This window comes from Phalacrocorax aristotelis, chromosome 19 (genome assembly GCF_949628215.1).
Source record: "Phalacrocorax aristotelis chromosome 19, bGulAri2.1, whole genome shotgun sequence".
Taxonomy (NCBI): domain Eukaryota; kingdom Metazoa; phylum Chordata; class Aves; order Suliformes; family Phalacrocoracidae; genus Phalacrocorax; species Phalacrocorax aristotelis.
In genome coordinates, this window is record NC_134294.1 from 9,186,182 (window position 1) to 9,207,491 (window position 21,310).

Genomic DNA, 21,310 nt, shown 5'->3' on the forward strand with positions numbered 1-21,310 from the left:
GTTGCAAGGGAGGCCAGTCAGAGAAACCTCCCCAGGTACCAGCGCCACCAACTGCAAACGCACCATGCAAGGGTGACACGGCCGAGGAGGAGGAGGAAGACTCCTCTCCTGGGACTACTCTGCTCTTTCTGGATGCTCGCTGCCGTGGAGGCAGGAGCTCTCTGAACTCAGCACGGATGGGAAGAGGAAGGGAGGGACAAGGCCTCGCAAACGCCAGAATAGCTCCTCTCAATTCCCAGCTCTGCCACAAACTCCCGGCGCAGGCCTCTGAACTTCTGCTCCTACAGCACACGGCAGGAGCTGCCTAGCTCTGGCACGAGGGCCCTCGTACGGCAACAAGCCAGGAGGAGAAGCAATGCCCTTCACACGCGAGACATGGAGCCAGACAGCCAGCCCTGCCTCGTCAACCGATGGGGAGGGCGGCCAGCATCACACCCTAACCGTCCCCCAGCCCAGAAGCCGCCCTTCCATTTCTCAGAAGTAAAATCCCGATGGCAAAGCTAAGAAGCCAAAGGACGTGCCTGGATCTGAAGTATCTCGTCCCGAACAAGGACACAAGGTAGAAAAGCAGCGCGCATCCTGCCACGGTGCAGGAGGCAGAGATGGCATGGGAAGCCGGGCAGGCCAGCACCAGGCCCCAGCAGTCCCTGTTGGCCCTCGGAGCGGGAGCACGGCTTGGGGCAGCTCGGCACAGGGGGCCGTTCTCAACCGCAGCTTGGGGATGGAGGTGCCATTGCACAGCATCCACCCACAGCCCTCCGCAAGGAAAGGGAGAAGGAATGCACACACAAACATGGCCATGCAGCCGCTGGGAGACTCAGACACATGCTTTCCGCCATCGTTCATGTGCCTCCCTCTTCCTACATCACTACCACAGATCTACCGCCTGCCTGCTGCCTGATCACGCATCTCACACAGACAAAAAGTCCTTCATCTTAACGCTATCTCACCCGTAGCCCGCCCTACTCTGCTGGGAGCTTGTCACAAGCTGTGTCTCTCCAGGGGCTGCTCCTCAGAAAATCACCTCCCTGGAAACCCCAGAAATTCTGGAACTTTGCTGCTACAGGACCAATCCTGGCGGGATCACACAGGCAGGCAGGGTGCCAGCTGCCCACGCCACCCACACCGTGCCCCGGTGCCCAAAGCGCAGGCAGGGTGCTGGGGTGGGCAGGGGGCTCAGCCGCCCTGGGTGGCTGGGGCTGTGAGCGGGCAGCGAGACGGGGCAGGCGGGCTTTGCGAGCCACAGCACCGCAGCAGGGCAGAGCACTACAGCCATGGCTTTCCCGAAGCAACTCCGAGTGGTGACACCGAGTTGGCTTGAGGGGAGATGAGCTCCAGGCAGTGGCTGATGGCCCACAGGGAAAGCTGACTGCGGATCAAGGGAAAAGCCCTGCCACTGGCCTGCTCCACCGGCACTGTGGGGTGAGCCGGTGTCCTGCACCAGGATCCACTCGCTGCCTTCTTGCAGGCAGGAGCCCACCAGCAGCAGGGCCTGGACACCAAGAAAGCACCTCACGCTCCACACACGCAGACAAGCACAAGCATATCCTCTCCCACCAAGCCAGCACCAGACACAGCCTGGAGCTGCCAAGGCCAGGAAAGCACCATCTGAAGAGGGAAATCCAAACAGAACAGGAAGAGAGTACAAAGGATGGCCTACTCCTCTTTTTCTTTCTCCTCCTCTTCCCTCTCTTCCCCAGGCCAGCTGAGCACTCGGAGCGCACTGAGGAGCTGTTGATGCTGGCACTGTCAAAGTCGGATTCCTCCCGTTCCTCCTCTTCACTCTGCAGAGGGGAAAACCAAAGCATACGCAGTCCAAGCGCTGGCACCCCAGCGGTCACTCCCAAAGAACACTGCTCTGCAGCGGAACAAACCCCCAAAGACCCACATAAACCTGTGTGGGATCATCGTCCAGGAGCTGAGCTCCTCAGGGCACCCTCCCTTCCCCATTGACTAGCCAGAGCAGCAGGGATATTGGCAGGGCACTGGGTTTCCCCTGCAGCCTGATGTCCCTGCTAGCACTGAGCGCAGAGATATTGCATGGGGCACTGGCCAGGCACATCAGGAAAGGCTCAGCGTCTCGCAGGCATCGGGCGTCTGCCAGCTGCAACACGCCGCTGCTGCGACAACGTTATCGTGAGTGTAGACACCCAAAACAGAGACGTGTAGGGGAACGAACCCCTGCTCCCACTCCAGGGCAGTCAGGGGCCCCCTTCTCCACTGCTTGGCTGAACTTGGCTCCCTTTGTCTCTTGACACCCATTTTAGCTTGTGTCAGCCTGTTCGTGTGCCTGCACATAGGCATTCGTGGTTGACCTTCCTTATAATGTGAAAGGAGTTAAACAGGCCCAGCATTGAGTGCGTCAAAACACAACAACATGTCTGAATTCTTATTCTAGAGACTTATGCATGCAATCCCCGATTTGCATGCTATTAATCGCATGCTTAGCACTCCAGTTGCAGGAGCAAGGCCAAGCTCTTTGTAACTTCCAGAAACGCAAACACACAGATCTAGAGTGCACCTGGAGACAGGGTGAATCTTCTGTGACGTGTGATTGAAAAAATGCAGCAGCGAGTGGCTGCCTCGGATCGCTCCTTTCGCTTCCACCTCTGACGCACAAGGTTATTTACAACTTATGTGAACTAGAGCTAGAGAGTCAGTCAGCTCCCATAAGGGTGAACTAATGGGATTTTGATCAATATTATCAAGACCTAGAAGAGTCCACCCCTTTTCAATGGTTATTTAAGAGATTTACTCTTTAAAATGCACCTGTTGCTTGTGTGCTGACAACAGCACGGCACACAAACTGCAGTAGAGCCCTGTTGCCATGCTCTTGCTGGGAAGCTCTGCTAACCACGGATCCTGTGTGCAGGATCACAAATGCCAGAAGGCGGGCTATGCTAATATAATTAAAGCATTCAGTAATTCTCTCTGACGTACAGTTCAGCCAGAGTGCAAGCCCTGAAGAACTCCTTTGCAAATGAAATCTGAAATAATGGCATTACCAAACTCATCACTGAAAGTAAACGTGATTATATGATTTTAGCAGAAATCAGGCCCAGACTCAGCATCTTTACAAATCTGAGCCTGGCCACAGCTCTCTATCAAAGGCACGAATGAACGCAGTGACCAGAGACTGCTGCCTCGCAGAGGGCCATGAACGAGGCCATGACACCCCTACATGAGGGAGGCTTCTAGGGGAGGGCCTGTCCCAGCATTTCTCTGCCATGCCCCCCACGACCAAGGCCCCGTGCAGCAAAAGGCAGCGCGCACTTACAGAGGAGCCCTTTTTCCTTTTGCTGGGGATTCCTCCAAAGCGGAATTTTAAGCCTGCCATCTTTTTCCCTTTCCCCTTTTTCTTCCCGTCTTTGGAGCCCTTGATTTTCTTCCGCACGCCTGGACCTGGAGAAACGGAAGAGTTGTTCAGTACTCTGCAAACAGCTGTGCCCCAAATACCCCCCACCCCAACCCCAGGATTTACAGGGAAGTTGAGAGCGCACTGGGGACCACGGGGAGCAGGGCAGTGGCTAGCCCCATCCACAGAGCATGTCCTTTGGGGCAAAAGGCTGCAAGCCCAGCACTAGCAAAGAATAGGGGGAGGAAAGCATCTGCCCTGGGATCCAGGAGAGGGACTGCAGACCACAGGGCTGCGAAAACTAAACAGGGACTTAAGGGTCTGCAAGGTGGGGAGAAAAGAGGCAGCAACAGAGAGGCAGGAACGCTGCGCTGAGCCCACCGCGCAGGAAGGCCGCTGCAAGCTGAGCTCTTGGTCAGCTGCCAGCTCTGAGCCACTTGTTCAAAACCTCTTGAGGCATGAGAATTGACAACTGCATAAGTGGAACAGCAACCTTGCCGAGGAGGAACACGGCGCTAACAAAGGGTGATCCCACCCTTTCCCACTGCTGCCCAGCTTTTACAGCAATTCGCACAGCCCCTTCCAAGCGAGGGGAAAGCAGCACCAACCTGCTGTCAGAAACAGGGAAATGTTGACAGCAGGAGACCCTTTCAACACAAATTAAACTATTTCCAGAGGAGCTGCTGCAGATTTATATGGTTGGCTCACTCCTTGCAAGCAGGCTTTGAAGACAGTTGCCTTTCACCCAACTGCCAGGAGAATAAATTCTTTAATGCAAAAAAGAGCTGCAGCCTTACTGCCAGTGCCTTTCCATCACTGAACTCCTTGCCATCTCAGAGACAAAGCACCCAGCTCAACTGCCAAACAGGGCATATTCACCCAGCCAGACCATATCTGCTTTGCCAACGCACCTCTGCCCTGGCCTTGCTGACCTACAAATCCTCTTCCGCTTGGACACTGCGCTCTGAGGATACTGCGGGTTTCTGGAGGGCTTTACAACCTTGCAGAATCCCCCATGACAGAAGATGGCACAGAAACACATGGCCCAATTGCTTATTTAAGATATAAGAATTAAGGTGAGCATTAATTGCCCCAAACTGCCGAAAGTCCAGAAGGCCCAGAGGCTGCCAGGGTGACCTGCCATGATGCACAAACCACAGCCCCCTCTAGGACTTCTGCAAGGGAAACAGGAGCTACAGACACATCTCTGGCACTGCCTTCGCTTGCTCAGTTTGCTGAAGCACGTCTCCTGCCTGGAGAAGCATTCCCGCCTTCGCCAGCCTGCAGATGCGGCTGGCTAGCTCTGTGGGCCTGGCAGGCAAGCCGCACGCCACCGGCGAGAGCAGCCCCTCTGCTCAGCCCACGGAGGCTGGTTGGCACCTACCCTTGCCCTCCTTGGTCTTAGCCTTCCTGATGACAGCGGGCAAGGCGGACTGCTGGGGGCTGGGGGCGAGCGGCGGGGCGACGGTGACGGTCTCCACGGCTGCAGCAATAGCTGCCGCCGCCGCTGCTGCCGAGCTGCCCTTGAACGGGTTGTTGGCACTGAACTCTCGCCACTTGGCACCGAGCACAGTCATCATCTTGGACATGGGGATCTTGGGGTTCTTCTTGGCAATCAGAGGCCTGCAGGGCAGGGGAGAGGGAAAGCCACGCATTAACAGAAACATTTCACCGTGTGTCTGCTCCTGCTCATCATGTGCTGGTACTTCAGCCTAAAAAATGCACCAGTGGTGGATGCCTCACAGGTGTGGTCCACTGGCAGCAGCTCCACTGGCAAGGCAGCAGATACCAGTGCTTTCTTACACAAATATACATAAAGGAGCACACTTAAACTTCCTCAGAGAACGCCTTTCGCTGAAATACCTGTTGTGTCTTCGATGGCTCGCAGCACAAGCAAAAATTCCTTACTGTTACTCGTTTTTCTCATGAAACTTTTCAAATAAGCACACACGAAAAATGGGGTTTTGGAGTGCGGGAGAGGACAGAAAAACATTTCAGCTGCTTTCCAGTTAATGCTGCAATGAAGATGGAGTCCTGAGGACTGAGTCAGGCAGGGAGAGGCAACAGGGAGCTCACGATGCAGAATTTACTTCACAGCTTCACCCACTGAGCAATGCCCAAATCTCAACCACGACCCAAGGCAGCCCGTCCAGGCCTACAGTTTCCTACCTGAGAAACTGGCTGAAAGCCTTGTAATTAGTCAGAGTGTGATAGTCTTCTTCTGAGAAAATGTAATCTACGTCATCGAGGCCCCACTCTTCCATCAGCTGGGCTGAGCTCTTGGGCTCCTGTAGATTTACAGAGACATCATTAGCGTAAATGACCACGGCTCTGCTGACGAGCAGCACAGGGCTGGGTCTGTCACGTGCTCTGTATCAAACGCGCTCCTGAGTCAGTGACATGCAGGGATTTGTTTCTGTGATTTAAAAAACCAAGCACGCAAAAGTGCTTATTAAACTAAAGCTTCACACGCTTCCAAGAAGCAAATTAATGTGGCACCATCCAAAGGCTCCCCATACCACATAATACAATGCAAAGCCTTGGCAGGCTTCACATCTCCAAGAAACTCAATTTCTCTCTGCACACAAGACAAACAACAGGGAAACATGGCCTTCCCTCTCCCAGTTGTTCACCTGCAACGTCTTCCTCACCAAACCCAGGACAAGCATCTCATTAAACCCCCAGGCACCTCCTCTAAGCACGAGCTGCTCTGCCACTCTCTGTCCTTGTGTTCAGAGGGCAGGTACGATGAATCTGTTACTGGCGGGATGTGGGCAGACGACCCAAGAAGGCAAGCTGCCTCAGGCTCAGAAGCTGCCGTTTGTCAGAAGATCCAAGATAGAAGATCCAAGACTAGGCCTCCAGCCTCAAAGTAAAACACTGGCTTCGTTACCACAAAAGGTACCGTGAGGACTTGTGAGCGCACGTCGCCACGTGGCTAAACCCCCAGCCCACCCAGGAGTGCTTTGCTTATGCTGCCGTGTTTTATATAAAGGTAAATTATTCACCAGCACAAGGCGAATGGCCAGAAACCAGGGCTCGGCTCTGAACGGGGTAACTCGCAGGGATCGGGCCGCACCCTGAGGCCTCGTGCTCTAGCACCAGCTCAGGGTAAAGGAATTCTTGGTACCTTTAGACCTCCATCGTCGTTGTCATCCTCCTCTTCATCCTTCTTTTTCCGTTTTGGTTTTTTCTCCTTCTTGTCCTTCAGTTTTTTCTTCTTCTTTTTGTTAGGGGAATAGTCACTCCCTTCGCTCTCAGATTTCTCCTCAATCTCCTCTTCATTGTCTGACATTTCATCATTGCTCCCCTAAAACAGAAAGTGACAGTGGAGAAAGAACTCTCCTCCAACAAACCCTCCCAGCCAGCACGAAGCAACTGCTGTCAGCAGCCAAAGTCAACCCTCCCTCGAATAACCCTGCCGTTACACTGGGGGAAAACACCAGGAAAATCAGATTTGGGAATGGCAAGAGGCACCTGACACAGGAGACACAGGCAGAAAGCAATCCTTGGTTTGCCTGGCACTGTTTCTTCAGGCCAGTTCCGTGATCCCTAGCCAACCTCACGCCCCAAGTCCCCACCTGCAAACGGGGCCATTCCCTCTCTCCATTCCAGGAGCACTATAAACACTCACACAAGGCAACCCACACCCTGTGGAAGCACCAGAAAAAAGAGGAAAAGGTTGTACAATATGGATAAAACTGGATTTTGGAAAAAGCTTATCCAGGCCAGAGTATATGGAATGGAACCTTCATGCTTTTGCCTCAAGACTTGCTGACCGAGGGGAGCAAGAGAAGCAACGCTGAGCCACAGCCGTGCGGATGGGCGCCTGCTCTGCCTCCATATTGTAATTGCTCCTCCGAAAGTGCCCCGACGCTGCGATACCACAGCGCTCAGGTACCGTTCTGGTGGGCAGCGGTAGGAAACCGGGAGACAGCAAGCCAAGTAAGTGAACGTGCACATTAAAAATAGCTGCGTAAAAACCAAAGAGCAACTCCGCTGAGAGGCAGCTAACTGCTCTGCAAAAAGATCCTGAAGTTTCAGACAGGCAACATTTAGGCAACGTTTTCAGTTGCTACAACACAGGTAACATACGATGTTCCTTGTATTTGCTTACGGCTTTACACCAATAAAGTCACATTCTTCTACCACAGTGTGAACTGCCAAGAAACTAAAGGAAAGGAAGATAAGACCTCTTTAGTCATGCGCAATCTTTAGCTCACTGGACAGATATCGTGCTAGGGTTTTGCTTTGGTTCCGTTTTCTTTTTCTGCCCAGCGGGCACTATGTGCTGCAGTAGAACTGGGTGTGACTGCTAGGTGTGACTACAGGATTTCAGCTGCCACACGAACAAAACGGTCCTGGTGGATGCAGAGAGCCTTGAAAGGGGCAGGAGAGCAGAATAAGTCAGGTGAGCACGCCTGAACGCCCTCTCTTTCAGAGACAGGGCCACATGACACCTCCCATCTCCAGTGGAAACTTGGTCACACACAGCTTCAGCAACAGCTTCAGTTGTGAGCCAACCGCTCACAAGGGCCTGGGCCCTGCTGGAGGGCTGTTGGCTGCGCTCTGCTCCCCCGCAGCCAGAAGGGAGCAGGCTCAGATGGCTACACCGCGCTGGGGAGAGCTAGAGTGGAGACTGCTCAGGCAGAATTCAGGTTTCTTTCTGGGAGGGAGATCATGATGTGCTGCACAACTCTGGCAGCGATCCCGTTACCACCCTAACGAACGCCACCGCCTGCCGGGTCCCCAAGAGAGCCTGCGAGAGGATGCGTGCGTCAGGGCATCCCTCCATCCCACCCAGAGCGTCCCGGACCTGGAGAGCAGAGCCCTTACGCCAGTGCAGCAAGCAGCACAAGAGCTCAGCGGGAGGGCTCGGCACTGCAGGGAGAGCCTGGCCCAGGGTCCAGCCCCACAGACAGCGTCGAGCCCTGCCCGGAGCCGCCGCCCTGGCAATGGGAGTTTATCATCAAAGCCAAGGGCTGCCAAGGCGCGCTTTTGCTCGGCAGCCATTACGGAGTTCTGGTCCTCCTTGGTTCAGAACAAACCGAGCCTTTCCTCTAGCAGGGTTATAAACAGTTGTAATTTGGCACAGAATAATTGGTTGCCATGGTAACTGCTGCAGTACAGGTTGAAATTCCCCCTCTCCACTCCCTTCTCTGACAAGGACCTTCATCTCCATACGCTGAGGTTCAGACCACAGCCTGGTTATTTTATGCGGATTTTTCCGGGGGTTTGCAGCATCAATTCCCGCACAGGGCTTCCGGCAGCATCGCTGCAAACTGAATGAGTCCCACTGCGGCTGACGCAGGCAAATTCCCGCACAAGCGTGGCGTGGCAGCACTCCTGCCCCACGCTCCAAAGACAAAACCACAGGGGATGACAGGGTGGCAGTCGGTCATGGCATAGGCACTGGCCCCACATCCCAGGCTTGCACCCCGCTCCCTGCTTCCTCTAGCAGGGGGAAAGTCCACTCATCCCACAAAACTCTTGAGGAGTTTAGGAAAAGGCAGCCGTGTTCAAGATCCCCTTATCTTTTATCTCGTCATCACAAAGGCAACCTCAGTGCTGCTCAGTGCCTACCAACAGCTACAGCACCAGCTTCTCCCTGGCTTCGACGGATGAGGGAACACGCTCCCACAGGCAGAACTGAGGTTGGTCAAGACTGCCCAACAAGTCATGCATTAAAAAACAAGCACACTCACTGTTCAGCCTGTTATTTTCTCCCCACCCCCATAAGGCAGCAGCCAGACTCAGCACAAGCTGCACACATTGCTGCTGGGCTCGGGGAGGCAGTCATTGACAGAAAGTGAACAGACATGAAAATACCATGGGGTTTTACTTTATTTCTCCCACCCCCAAAAAAAACCATGTCCAAGGATGGAAGAGGCACAGGGAGGAAGAGGGCCTGAGCCAGCTTTGTGTGGTATCTGCAGAAAGAAAAGAACATCACTGTGGCCACACAGGAAAAAAGCTTCCTAGGGACCGCGACTTCTGCAAAAGGCTGGCAGGTAACACGGGGCAGGATGGAACCAGCTTTCTTTAAATCAGCAGCTCCTCATGCTCCCATCAGTAGCAGAAGCGCTTTAACGCACTACCTCGTCCAGCCAATCCGTTTTGACAAATCCCACGGGGAGCAGCTGGAGGAGGGGGTGACCGGAGGAGATCGGCATCATTCAGCCCTGGTTTGGCAAGGGAAGGGGTGGGGGTTTGTCTAGTTGTGCTGGATGAGCGACTTCTTCCCAGCCGCAGCGGCACTGGGGAAAGAAGGGGGCTGAAGAATCTCTGCTATTCGCCCTTCCTTCCCAGCAGCCTGTTTGCATTTAGTCAACGAAAGGGCCAGCCCACAAGATGCCCACACTGTCCTCGCATCCAGCGCTGCCCGGTGACAGGAGAGTGAGCAGCAGAGCCTGCATGGCACAAGGCGCCAGCCAGCCCAGCTCCCGGACAGTGCCATGCCTGAGCTGGGTGCCCGGGGCAAGCACAGGAGCACTGGTCAGCCTTCCTGACCAGACAGCCACCCCCAGCACAGCCTTGGGAAGGCCTGATCCTCAAGGACACAATGCCTTGCCTTTGTTTTCCTATGGGAGGCCCAACAGCCCTTCCATGTGCCACACCCTAAAGCCCCTACACTGCCAAGCTTGCAAATGCCCTGGACAAGCATGGCTGACACCAACATCCACAGAAACCTCCAAGCCCTGCCCCAGTCATGCCTCCAACACAGCAGCTTGCATCTCCCTCCTCAGAAACACAAACCCCAGGGGCTGCATCAATACAGGGCGAGCCAGAGAGATTTACTGCCTGCCCCCAGAGACAACAGCAAGGAGGTGCTGCACTGCAGTGCAGGCAAGAGGGCTTCAACCGATGGCGACGGACGGGACCGTCACACACCAACGTACACACCACAGCCGAGCCCCTCCCGAAGGGGTGGGCAGCCACGTCGCTCTCGGAAGGTGCAGCGGCCACTCCTCCCCCCAGCTGCTCTCCATAGACCACCCGTAGGACAGATTTCCACCCCAGAGCACCCGAGCTGACAAGAACTGCTCTTTCCCTGGCTCTGGGCCACCTCCCAAAGCCAGGAGAGCACCTGCTCAGCAAGGGAACACCCTGATAACGCCCCCCTTTCCATCCACAGACACCCGAGATGTGCTTGCCCACAGCCATCTCCTGCGGTGAGCAGCCTGCCTCTGCCCCACAGCTGAGGAGCCCCCCAGCCCAGCATGAGGGCATTACCTCCTTCTTTCTCCTCTTGTTTTTGGCAGCCTTGCTGTCTTTCAACTTCTTGGATTTCTTTTTTTTCTGCACAGCAACTTGCTCTTCTGCGAAAAATTCATCCAGTCCTTCCAGCACCCCATCATCTTCTTCTGCGGACAAAAGGGACAGCTCACACGGACGGATTGCACAGGCACACAGGTCACCGCATTCCTATTTATCGCTTTCAGAGGGGCACACCTGAATGGCAGCATTAGGCCACAAAACAAGGAGCCCCGTGGCCTCTCCTGGAGACCCTCGTGCTGGCAGCTGCTCCGCTGCTGCCCCTCGGGGGAGCCCTGGCAGAGTCCTGCCCGGGGCACCTGCCCCGGCACTTCTCACACCCAGCTCCTCGCTGCCGCTCGCAAACACCCGAGGTTTTGGCAGTCCGTGTTTCGCTCTCTGGAGACAGGGGCACGAGGACACCCCCATGCACTGCCTGCTCTCGCCGATCCGGGTCTGCAGGTAACGAGGGAGCACCAGGCTTTTACCTTTCAGATCATCAGGTAGAGCCCATTACAATGGAGTCAGTGGAAGGCGAACAAGGGAGAGGAAAGCCTCATGTGGAAGACGGGTGCCACTGCTCACGGGAAGGTGTTGTGCTGCGACTCCCTGCTTGGGGAGCACCACGGGCACCCAGCCAGGTTGGGTACGCCAGCTCAGGGACCCCAATCCCAGCACACGCTCCCATCACTGTCACCTCCCCAAAGCCAGCACTCACCGGCGAGTCCCAGCATCCCGCCCAGTCTTTGCATTGCTTTACGGCCTACGTATTTTTAATTTTAATTCCTGAACTTATACAGTAACAGCACTCCAGAGCGGCTGGGGCACATCTCTGGTTTGACTTCACGCCGTGCCACTCCGGGCTGCGGGACGGCAGGCGCCAAGCTCATCGTGCGGGGCGGTAACCCCCGGCGGCGGGACCGGCCAGCCTCCAGAGCCCCGCTCCCGCCGCAGAAGCGGGAGAAGCCCGTTCCCGTCAGCCGAACCGGCCCTCGCTGGGCTCGGGGCGCGCTGGCACCCCGCGCAGCAGCCGGGCCGCCCCCGGGCAAACCGCGGCAGCCCCGGCGGGCCGTGGCCGGGGACGCAGCCGCCTCTGAGGCGGGCCCGCCGCGGCCCTCGGAGAGCCGCCGGCTGCGGCCGCCGCGCCCGGGTAAGGGCCCCCCCCCAGACGCCGGGGCCACCGCAAAGGCGCCGCCGCCCGCCCGTGAGGCGCCGGGACAGCGGGGCTGCGCTGCGGGAGCGGCGCCCGGGCGGGACGGCCCCGGGGCCGGGCCGCGCCGCAGGGGACACCCCGCCGCCGCCGCTCCCCGTCCCGCCGCCTACCCGAGACGTCCTCCTCGTTCTCCGCGTCGTCCAGCAGCTCCCGCCCGGCCGCCGGCCCCCGCATGCCGGGCGGCGGCAGCAGCGGCCCGCGGCGGCGCCGAGCGGCGGGCACTGCCCCTCCGCGCCAAGATGGCGGCCGCCGCGCCACGCCCACCCCGTGACGCAGCACCAGCCCCGCCCCCCACACATCAGGCCACGCCCCCCGGCCCCCTCCCCATCGCTCCCCGGAAAAAAAACCCAAATCCCCCCAAATCAGTCCCCGGGGCCTGCCAGCCGCCAGCGGAGCGCCGGGTATCAACAACTCTCCCCGCCGTTTATTCCAGGAAAAGTAAAACTGTACAAAATGGCTGCCGGGCGGGGGAACCGGCTCAATCCTCCTCCTCCTCCTCCTCCTCGTCCTGGTTGATCTGGAAGTAGCGCAGCTCGTAGCTCTCCTTGCTGTTGGCCACCACACGCAGCCAGTCGCGCAGGTTGTTCTTCTTCAGGTACTTCTTGGTCAGGTACTTCAGGTACCTGAGGGGAGAAGCATGGCTCAAAAGCGGTTTTGCACCAAACCCGCCCCCAGTCTCAGCGGCACCCCTCTGCCCCCCACAAACCCCACACAGTGCCTTCAACACATGCAAACCCCTGTCCCCATGGGCTTCCGCCTCCACCAGGACCAATGTGCCCCATCGGTCACAACCCCACAAGGCTTCTGCTCGGAAACACCACCGCGGGGGAACCGCACCAGAACCCCAACAACACGGAGCCCCGGAAGTCACTTCCCTCCCCTCGCCCTCCGAGCCTGCGACCGCACGCCATATATCCACGCCGCCGGGTCGGCACACCACAGCAAATCTCTGCTCGGGCAGTGTCTAACTGCCGCTGGCTCCCGCAGCAGCTGCGGGAACGCGCCGAGTGCGGCACCAACTGGGAGAAACCGCATCAGCTGAAACGTGGGTGCCTACAGAGCGGGGCACCGTGCCATCACCACACACGCTTTTCCTCTTCCCACTGTTTTACACCTTCAGCTGCCTTGCCGTGCCGTCTCCGCCACAGCAAAACCCGGTTTGTCAAAGCCACACAAAGGACAGGCAGCCCCAGGAGGCAGGCAGCAGGCATGAGCCCGGCAGAACAAGGAGCGGAAGAGCTTGGCTGAGGATCAAGCCCTCAACTCCGCACTTGGCACCCTTTCGGCTGCACGTCCTCTCCAGCTGCCCACCCCACCGGCCTTCCCAGCAGAAACATCAGCCGCCTCTCCCTCTGAAGGATCATTCGGGAACAGGCTACCACCGCACCAAGCGTCACACGGCATTTAACCAAGAGTTTTGGCACAGCTCCCACACCAACACACCTCCTCCCTACCAGGCCCTCCTGCCAGCCTGGCTCCTGCCTGAACACCGGAGATCTCCCTCCGAGGGCCAGCTGCTGCCAGCAGTGACCAAAAGCAGCTCCGGGCAGCAGGAGCAGCCTTGTGACGGTGACTGGCATCGCTGGGCTGCACCGCTGCCTCACCTCTTTGAGAACGGGACCTCCGACGTGACTGTGATCTTGCTCTTGCTCCTCTCAATGGTCACCACACCCCCGCCCAGGTTTCCCGCTTTGCCATTCACCTTGATCCTTTCCTGCAGGAACTGCTCCTACAAGAGAGTAACACCGCCGCTTAACTGGGGCCAACTCCTGCCAAACAAGGGCCCCCAGCTTGCCTGCACCCAGCACTTCAGCTCTTTATTAGAGCCGAAGAGCCAGAGGTGCCATTACGGCCAGGGGAAGCAGAGGAAAGCCGCCTTCCTGCACGGCGCGAGGCTCCGAGCCTGCCAGCACCTTCCACGACTAATCCAACTGGCCCATTCAGGCCTGCACGCAGGTGAGGCTCTCAAGTCCGAATGCACTGGATTAGCATGGCAGGAACATGTTTCCTGCCTTCCAAGGGAACAGCCAGGGAAGCAACGGCTGCGTTACCATCGTTTGAGGACACCTCAGCCACAGCCCTGCACTTCCAACCCATACTTGAGCAGTTTGAATACAAACTGGCTCACCAGACAGTGCTGAAACGCCCTTCCTCTGAGCGTAACAGAAAATTCACCCCACGAGGGATGAAGAGTAATACCGTTTGACAGGGAGGGAGAATGCTCGTGCTTTAACTACAAAGTGTTAAACAACAAAACCATCACACAGCCTCCAGCACCGCCCAGGCTCCCTTTGTCTGTGGGGTGTTCCCCAGCGCTGCAGGCTTTTACACTGCGCTGTGGTGAGGGGCAGACACAAGGCGCAGGGGTGCTGGGGGCTGTTGGGACGGTAGGGGCTGTCGGGGCGGTGGCGGCTGCTGGGGTGGCAGGGGCTGCCGGGAGCAGAGCCAGCAGCCCCCCGCGGCGGGCCCGGCGGGGCAGGGGGGCGGCCCCGCACTCACAAAGTTGGCGGCGTCCATGATGCCATCCTCCACAGGGTGAGTGCAGTCCAGCGTGAACTTCAACACCTGCTTCTTTTTTTTGCCACCTTTCGCCGCGGTCTTCTTCTGCAGCGGGGAGGGGGGGGGCGGAAAGACAGAGCCATGAGGGACGGGCTGCGGGCACCGGGCCGGGGACGGCGGGGAACGTGAACGAATGGGGCCGGGCCAAGCTCCGGACGGGAGGCAAGGGGAGCGGGCCGCGCTCCCGGCCGGGGGCGGAGAAAAGGGACAGAGGCCGGGGCCGGGGCCGGGGGCGGCGAGGAGCGGGGAGGGCCCGCCGCGGGAGCCCCCCCACCACCAGCCGCACGCCGGCGCTTGGCGGGCCGGGCCCGGAGCAGGCCCAGGGCCGCGCCGGAGGGGAACGGGGCGGTGCGGGCGGGGCCGGGGGGCGGGGACCCGGGGGGCGGCGGGGGCGGGGAGGGGGCACGGCACGGCCGGGCCCGGCGGCGGCGGAGACTCACCACAGGCGCCATGGCGCTACCGCGAAGGGGCAAAAAGGGAGGGCTGCGCCGCGCGCATGCGCGGATACACCCTCGGGCGCCCACGGCGCATGCGCCCTCCGCCCCGCCGCTTGCGCCCACGCCGCTGCCGGGCCGCGCGCAGGCCGCCGCCCGCCGCGCGCCGCGCGCAGGCCGCCCTAGCCGACCGCGGAGAGAGTCGATGGCTTCCGGCCCCTCCCACGCACGCCTCCGACCGCCCCCGCGAGCGCATAGTGCTGCCTGGCGAGGCGGCGCAGGCGTGCGGCGGGCAGGGCGGGGATGTGGGCGTGGCTTCGGGACGGTGCGGGGACGCGGAGAAAGGGGCGGGGCCGGGCGGCAGCGGCGGTCGGGGCGCCGGGCACCGGGGGATCGCGGGTCGGGCTGGCGGGGACGGAGCGGCCGGGGCCTCTGTGGAGCACAGGGCGCACCCCGGGGTGCCCCGCTGCCGGCGGGCTGCGCACGTCCCTGCACGCCGGTCACCACCCGCAGAAGCACCCTGCGCCCCGGGTTCCCGCCCCGCCCGCGGCGTGACCCCTGCACCCATCACTGCCTGTGGGGTGACCACCCTGCACCCCAGTCATTGCTCGCGGGATGAACCCTGCAGCCCGGGGTGCTGTGCTGCCCACGGGATGCACATGTCCCTGCACCCATCACTGCCCGTGGGGTGCCCCCCTGCACTCCGGGGCGCCACCCCCCCATGCGGTGTACCCTCACCCCCCCGGGACCATCACCAGGCCACATGGTCGCCCACGTCCCCGCATGCCGGGTGCACCCCGGTGCCGCGTGGGCCCGTGTCCCCACACCCCGAGGGCCGTCCCTGCCGCAGGGCGCTGCGGAGCCCGCGGGGCTATTTTTGGGCCGTGGCGTGGCAGCCGCCCGGCGGTGCCAGGGGGCCCCGCGTCACGGGGGTGGCCAGGCCCTGCCGCCTCGGCATCGCCCTCATTCCAGCTGGCGCACCGGGAGCAGCGGCACGGCACGGCCGATCCCCCAGCTTACAGACGGGGAGAGGTAAAGCCTTTGCCCGGCCACGGTGCCCCCTGTGCCGGGGATGGGGATGGGGGCTCTCCAGCATGTGGGGCAGCTGGCTGCCATTGCTGCTGGGCTGCCATCATAGGGGACACCCCACGACAGGGGGATGCCCCACGGCGGGGAATGCTCCCTCCGGGGAGACACCCAGTTCTGGGGCATCCCCCACCCCTGTTCTGGGGGATGTGCTGCCACAGGGGATGCCCCGTTGAAGGGGATACCCCAATCCAGGCTGACACCCATCCCAGGGGATGCTTCTGCTCCAGGGGCACCCACCCTGAGGGACACCCTGCAGCAGGGGCCACCCCACCCTGCCCTGCTACCCCCAGCCCATGGTGCCGGTAGAAGGGGCGCGTTCAGGGCAGCCTCGTGCAGCGCTGCTCATAACCTAAAAATAGGCGGCAGCTCTCAGGCCCCGGGGGACAGGGTTCGTCCTTTCTGCAGCGGCCATGGCGCTCGCACAAAGCAGTGCCACATGGGGCCCCCTGGGCACAGGGGGTGAAGCGGGGTGCAGGGGGGCTGCTCTTTGCCCCACAGATGGCCGGCGGCATCTTCTCCCCACTGGGGAGCTGCTCGGAGCTGGAGAAGGCCAACTGCCACCCGCTGGTATGCCTGCTGTGCCACGAGCCCTACCAGCACCCCTGCCTGCTCGATTGCTACCACAACTTCTGCGCCAGCTGCCTGCGGGGCCGCGCCAGCGACGGCCGCCTGCGCTGCCCGCTCTGCGGGTAAGGCACGGACCCTGCCCGGGGGATGCCGGGACCAGGGCGTGCAGCACGTGGCCGACAGCCTCTCGCGGCACTGCTCTTCATGTCCCCATTCCTATTGCCATCCCCATCCCCATCAATGCCCCCATCCCATCCCCGCAGGCACCCCTCGGTGGTGAGGGGGGGCACGGGGCTGCCCCCTGTGGACCGGCTCCTGCAGTTCCTAGTGGACAGCTCAGCCGACAGCGAGGAGGACGTGCAGTGTGCCAACTGCGACCGGCGCTGCGTGAAGGCGGTGAGGGCAGCGGGGTGGGCGGGCAGGGAACTCCCACCGGGGCCGTGCCCACCACCAGCCACGCTCCTGCCCACGCAGGAGCTGGACACCATGTACTTCTGCAACACCTGTGGGCAGCCCCTCTGTGCCCCATGCCGTGAGGAGACCCACCGCGCCAAGATGTTTGCCCGCCACGAGATTGTCTCTCTCTCCAAGCGCACCAAGGACATCCACAAGAAGTGCCGTGAGTGCTGTGCCACACTATGCCACGCTGCACCATACCGTGCCAGGCTGCCCCATGTCCCCATCCCTTGCAGCACTGCATGAGGAGCCCTACATCATGTTCTCCACCGAGAAGAAGTCCATGCTCTGCATCAACTGCTTCAGGGACATGCAGGGGTGAGCAGCCCTGGCCCTGCGCCTGCCCCGCACCCTGTCCCGTCCCATGCCCTGACACCTGTGCCCACAGGGAGAGCCGGGCGCACTGCATCGACATCGAGACAGCATACATGCAGGGCTGCCAGCGGCTGGACCAGGCAGTGATGGTGGGCAGGGGCCGGTGGGTCTCAGGGGGGCTCGGGGGGGCGGTGCTGCCTGCAGCGCCGCAGCTGCCCCGCCACCCCTGAGCAGGCCGTGAAGGAGCTGCAGACCTCCACGCGCGAGGCCATCGTCCTTCTCAAGGCCATGATCGAGGAGGTGCGCAACAGTGCCAGCGAGGAGGAGGCGGCCATCAACTCCCTCTTCGGCCGCATGCAGGTGCGGGCAGGTGCCCACACATAGTGCCCCACACCCATGGGTCCCCGACGCACAGAGCTGGGACCACAAGAGGGGACCGCGGTGGATGTGGGACACAGGGTGGACGCAGGACAGGTAGCAGCTGCAGAACACAAGACGGCTGTGCTGTTTGCAGGAGCAGCTCTCCGAGAGGAAGAAGGCTCTCCTGAAAGCTGTGCAGAGGTGAGGGGCCTCAGGCTGACCCCCCTCCCAGGGGTGTCCCACCCTCCCAGGGTGTGTTGGGGTACCCTGTGGCCAGAAGGCTCCCTGGTGCCCCACAAAGGCTGTGCCTTGCCCCACTCTGCTGCAGCCAGCATGAGGAGAAGGAGAAGGCATTCAAGGAGCAGCTTGCCCACCTTGCCTCCCTGCTGCCCACCCTACAGGTAGGACCTGGGCTCCAGCCTCAGGAAGTGGGTAGGGGCTGGGCTGCCGCCCCTGAGGGGCCCCGGCAGTGACACCCCCTATGCACAGGTCCACCTGGTGACCTGTTCAGCCTTCCTGAGCTCTGCCAACAAAGCTGAGTTCCTGGACTTGGGCTACGTGAGTGGTGCCAGCGCTGCAGGGTAGCCGGTCCCCCCTGCCAACGTGCTATGGGGTGGCTGGTGCATCCCACCGCAGTGCTGTGGGGTGTCTGATGCACGCGGCGGTGGTGATGGGCTCACAGGCAGGGTGCCAGACACCCCTCACCCTGCCTTGCCGCTGCCTTTCAGCAACTGATGGAGAGGCTGCAGAGGATTGTCAAGCTGCCACACCGCCTGCGGCCAGCGCAGACCAGCAAGGTAGAGCCCTACTGCCTGCGCAGGGCCGAGACCCTGGCTGCAGCACCCTGTGGGCAGCCCTGGCTGCTGGCTTTGCCCCAGCCCAGCCATGCTTGCCCCCATCTCACCCCCCCAGATCAACAGCGAGTACCGGGCAGAGTTTGCCCGCTGCCTGGAGCCCCTGCTGATGCTCAGCCCCCGCCGCTCTGTGGTGGGCGGCGCCGGCGGCATCGGTCCTGGCATCACTGGCACAAACATGTGAGGCTCTGGGATTGCACCCAGCGCCGGGGTGCATCCTACCACGCGTCCTTCGGGCATCCCGCCTGGCCAAGCTTGCCCCCACTGCTGCCCTTGAGCCTGTCACCTCGGTGGTGGCGCGGGGACAGCGCAGAGCACAGCTGCGCTGATGAAGGACAGGCACGGGGGCTTCAAGTGACACTTCTGGGAAGCGGGGGGACAGGCAGGCGAGCAGCAGGGCTGGCAGCAGGGTGCTGGGTGAGCCTCCACCCTGCTCCCCAGCCCGGCCTCCCACCACAGTCCCAGAGGGCTCTGCCCCTGCTGCCGTGGGTGCTGTGCTGGGGCCAGCTCCTGCTTGCCCGCACACCCACGGCGCCGCAGCCTCTTTGCCCGCCACTATTTTTATCAGAATTTCAGGGAAGTGCCCAGCCGTTCCTCGCCCGGGATATATTTAGGCCCGTTGATGTCACAGCAGTGCCGGCCCTGCCAGCCGCTCCTGGCCAGAGAGGACAAACAGGCATTGCCACCCCATGGGGACCGCTCCTCACCCCCGGCCAGGCTCGGCACCGCAGGGCAGCTGAGCTCCAGGGGGCTGCCAGCCCCGGCACAGGCAGGGGGAGCACGGTGCTGCACGGTAGGACTGATGGTGGTGGGGCAGCAAAGCCCAGGCGGTGGGCAGCGCAGGGAGGCTGCGGGATGGGGGCAGACGCAGGGGCAGTGGTGCCCACCAAGGGGCCGGGAGGTACCAGGAGGTGCCAGTGGCGAGGGAGCAAGCCCCATCCTTCCCTTTAGAAACCAGCGCATGCCAAGCTTGGCTCCTGCCTTCTCCCTGCTGCAGCCGGTCCCAAAGTCCAGTCATTGGGAGAGCAGCCCACAGAAACCTGACTTTCAGGGTGGTGTAAGGCACCTCTGACTCACCCTGTGTGCTTGCGAAGGGACGTGCGGGGCTGGCACATCCCCAGGCACCCCAGGAGTGAGGGGCGGCAGGGCTGAGCTGGCAGCATGGCCCCTGGCACCTTGTCCCCACTCGCCTGCAGTGCTCTGCTGTCGCCCTCTCCGCGCAGGCTCCCCGGCGGCCAATGCTCCAAGACCCTCATGGTGCCCGGCTGCATCCCTGCCAGTGATAAAATGTCCACCGGCCCCATAGTGCGGAAGCCGACGATGCACCGGTACATCAGCACCAAGGTCCTGCTGGCCGAGGGGCGTGAGACCCCCTTCGCCGAGCACTGCCGCAACTACGAGAACACCTACCGGGTAAGGAGCGTGGGGCGGGGTGGGGCGGGATGGGACGGGAGGGTGCTGCTCACGTAGCGGTTGCCCCCCGACCCCTGCAGATGCTGCAGACGGAGATCCAGGGCCTGAAGGACCAGGTGCAGGAGCTGCACCGCGACCTCACCAAGCACCACTCGCTCATCAAGACAGAGATCATGAGCGAGATCCTGCAGAAGTCCCTGCAGATGGACGTGCAGATCGCGGCTCACTACTCCGCCGTGGAGATGATGCGCAGCGTCTTCGAGGAGGTACGGCTGGCGCGTCCTGGCAAAGCAGGGTCCCTCCGTGTCGTACCGTGGCACACTGCCCAACTCCCTCTTCCCCTTCCAGGTCTGGGAGGAGACATACCAGCGGGTGGCAAACGAGCAGGAGATCTATGAAGGTACAAGACAAACCCGGTCCCCCAGCCCCGAAGCCCGGGTGCCCGCTTCAGGGGGGCAGCCGTGGCCACAGCCCGCTCCTCCCACCCCCCAGCCCAGCTCCACGACCTGCTGCAGCTGCGGCAGGAGAACAGCTGCCTGACCACCATCACCAAGCAGATCGCACCCTACGTCCGCTCCATCGCCAAGGTGAAGGAGCGGCTGGAGCCCAGGTGAGGGGCGTGGGGGTGGTTTCGGTGCCAGGGGTGACCTGGCCATGGCTCACAGCCCTCCCGCCACAGGCTGCAGGAGTCCCGGGAGCCCAAGGAGGAACAGGCGCAGATGCTGCTCAAGATCTGCGATGACACTGAAGCAGCGCCAAGGTAGGTGACGTCAGGCAAGTTCCGAATTCCCCCCACACCCTTTCCCAGCCGCTGGCCCTGCTGAGGTGCCGTGCCTTCCCTTCCCCAGGGACGCCTCTCCTGGTGGCAAGGAGGGGGCTCCAGCCAGCCTCAGGGAGGGCTGCACGCCTGGCAGCAGCCCCGCAGACCCCTCCCCAAATAGCAAAGACTGCTGCAGGGGACAGCAGAAAAGCGGGGCCGAGAGCACCGCCCAGAAAGAGCTTGCACCGTAGAGCCCAACACCGAACGAGCACACAGAGCCGCTTGGCGCTCGCGGCGCAGAAGCCATGCCCCAGCTGTCAGCCAGCTCCTCTTGCCTTGTGCCATGAGAGAAGGCAGGAAAAGAGTCCGGGCACAGAGCCTCTGCAGCCTGTCAAAAGCCTGCCTTAGAGTGACTTTGCTGATCTGAAAAATTAATTGTCTTTATACTGTCCCTCTCGTGTTAGAAGTGAAATAAAAGGGCACAAGTGTACATGTCCACTTGGTTCTGCAGCTGGAGACAAAACGGGCCTGCCAGCTTGGGGTGCCCAGCTGCTCTTAAAACCAAAGTCTGCAAACATGGGGGAAAAAAACTCAAAAAACCCTGGTGCGGGGTAGAGCCAGGAGCTCGCTGCAGGGTCTCAGCGTCCTGCACACCACCAACAGGCAGCGGAGGCAAAAATG

General features: G+C 60.9%; 3 protein-coding genes across 11 annotated transcripts in view; 1 reads left to right on the forward strand and 2 right to left on the reverse strand.

Annotated features, from left to right (window-relative positions):
* The window catches only part of CHD5 (chromodomain helicase DNA binding protein 5), a 32,400-nt gene extending 20,286 nt beyond the window's left edge, over positions 1–12,114 (reverse strand). For 4 of the 7 annotated variants that reach the window (XR_012663747.1, XR_012663746.1, XM_075114268.1 and 1 more), the window contains exons 1-7: positions 11,933–12,113; positions 10,589–10,719; positions 6,486–6,665; positions 5,525–5,643; positions 4,740–4,978; positions 3,278–3,402; positions 1,661–1,784 (exon numbers count right to left, since the gene is read on the reverse strand). Coding sequence is in view for 3 of the 7 variants with exons in the window: in XM_075114268.1 (XP_074970369.1) it covers positions 1,661–1,784; positions 3,278–3,402; positions 4,740–4,978; positions 5,525–5,643; positions 6,486–6,665; positions 10,589–10,719; positions 11,933–11,996 (982 nt within the window). In the remaining 4 variants the exon portion in view is untranslated. Of the gene's footprint in view, positions 1–1,660; positions 1,785–3,277; positions 3,403–4,739; positions 4,979–5,524; positions 5,644–6,485; positions 6,666–10,588; positions 10,720–11,932 lie in introns of those variants that run through there. The other 3 variants (XR_012663748.1, XM_075114267.1, XM_075114269.1) reach the window with 3 other exon arrangements.
* Positions 12,115–12,224: 110 nt separating this feature from the next.
* Positions 12,225–14,979, reverse strand: RPL22 (ribosomal protein L22). The gene is made up of 4 exons (XM_075114434.1): positions 14,822–14,979; positions 14,322–14,426; positions 13,427–13,551; positions 12,225–12,445 (listed from the first exon to the last, which is right to left on the reverse strand). Exons 1-4 carry the CDS (start codon positions 14,831–14,833, stop codon positions 12,301–12,303), a joined length of 387 nt encoding a protein of 128 aa, XP_074970535.1. The 5' UTR covers positions 14,834–14,979; the 3' UTR covers positions 12,225–12,300.
* A 329-nt stretch (positions 14,980–15,308) lies between these two features.
* Positions 15,309–21,119, forward strand: RNF207 (ring finger protein 207). 3 transcript variants are annotated; one of them, XM_075114426.1, is made up of 18 exons: positions 15,310–15,847; positions 16,403–16,593; positions 16,735–16,867; positions 16,946–17,090; positions 17,164–17,245; positions 17,316–17,391; positions 17,477–17,602; positions 17,757–17,803; positions 17,931–18,003; positions 18,092–18,160; positions 18,331–18,399; positions 18,515–18,636; positions 19,680–19,869; positions 19,950–20,135; positions 20,218–20,269; positions 20,362–20,479; positions 20,549–20,629; positions 20,718–21,119. In XM_075114426.1, the coding sequence occupies exons 1-18, from the start codon at positions 15,431–15,433 to the stop codon at positions 20,878–20,880; spliced, it is 2,340 nt and encodes a 779-aa protein (XP_074970527.1). In that variant the 5' UTR covers positions 15,310–15,430; the 3' UTR covers positions 20,881–21,119. The 3 variants fall into 3 exon arrangements, with proteins under 3 accessions (XP_074970526.1, XP_074970528.1, XP_074970527.1); XM_075114425.1 differs by having other exon boundaries at positions 15,309–15,847; positions 16,735–17,090; XM_075114427.1 differs by having other exon boundaries at positions 15,309–15,847; positions 16,735–17,090; positions 20,034–20,135.
* Positions 21,120–21,310: the final 191 nt, after the last annotated feature.

Excerpts from the sequence above, each read along its gene's own strand:
- RPL22 (XM_075114434.1), bottom strand. Across the intron at positions 13,552-14,321 it reads TCATGGACGCCGCCAACTTT|GAGCAGTTCCTGCAGGAAAG; the intron begins GTGAGTGCGGGG and ends ACTCTCTTGTAG. Across the intron at positions 12,446-13,426 it reads GAGGTCCCGTTCTCAAAGAG|GTACCTGAAGTACCTGACCA; the intron begins GTGAGGCAGCGG and ends TTCTCCCCTCAG.
- RNF207 (XM_075114425.1), top strand. The coding sequence starts at position 15,431 with ATGAACCCTGCAGCCCGGGGTGCTGTGCTGCCCACGGGATGCACATGT. Across the intron at positions 18,161-18,330 it reads AGTTCCTGGACTTGGGCTAC|CAACTGATGGAGAGGCTGCA; the intron begins GTGAGTGGTGCC and ends GCTGCCTTTCAG. Across the intron at positions 20,136-20,217 it reads TGCGCAGCGTCTTCGAGGAG|GTCTGGGAGGAGACATACCA; the intron begins GTACGGCTGGCG and ends TTCCCCTTCCAG.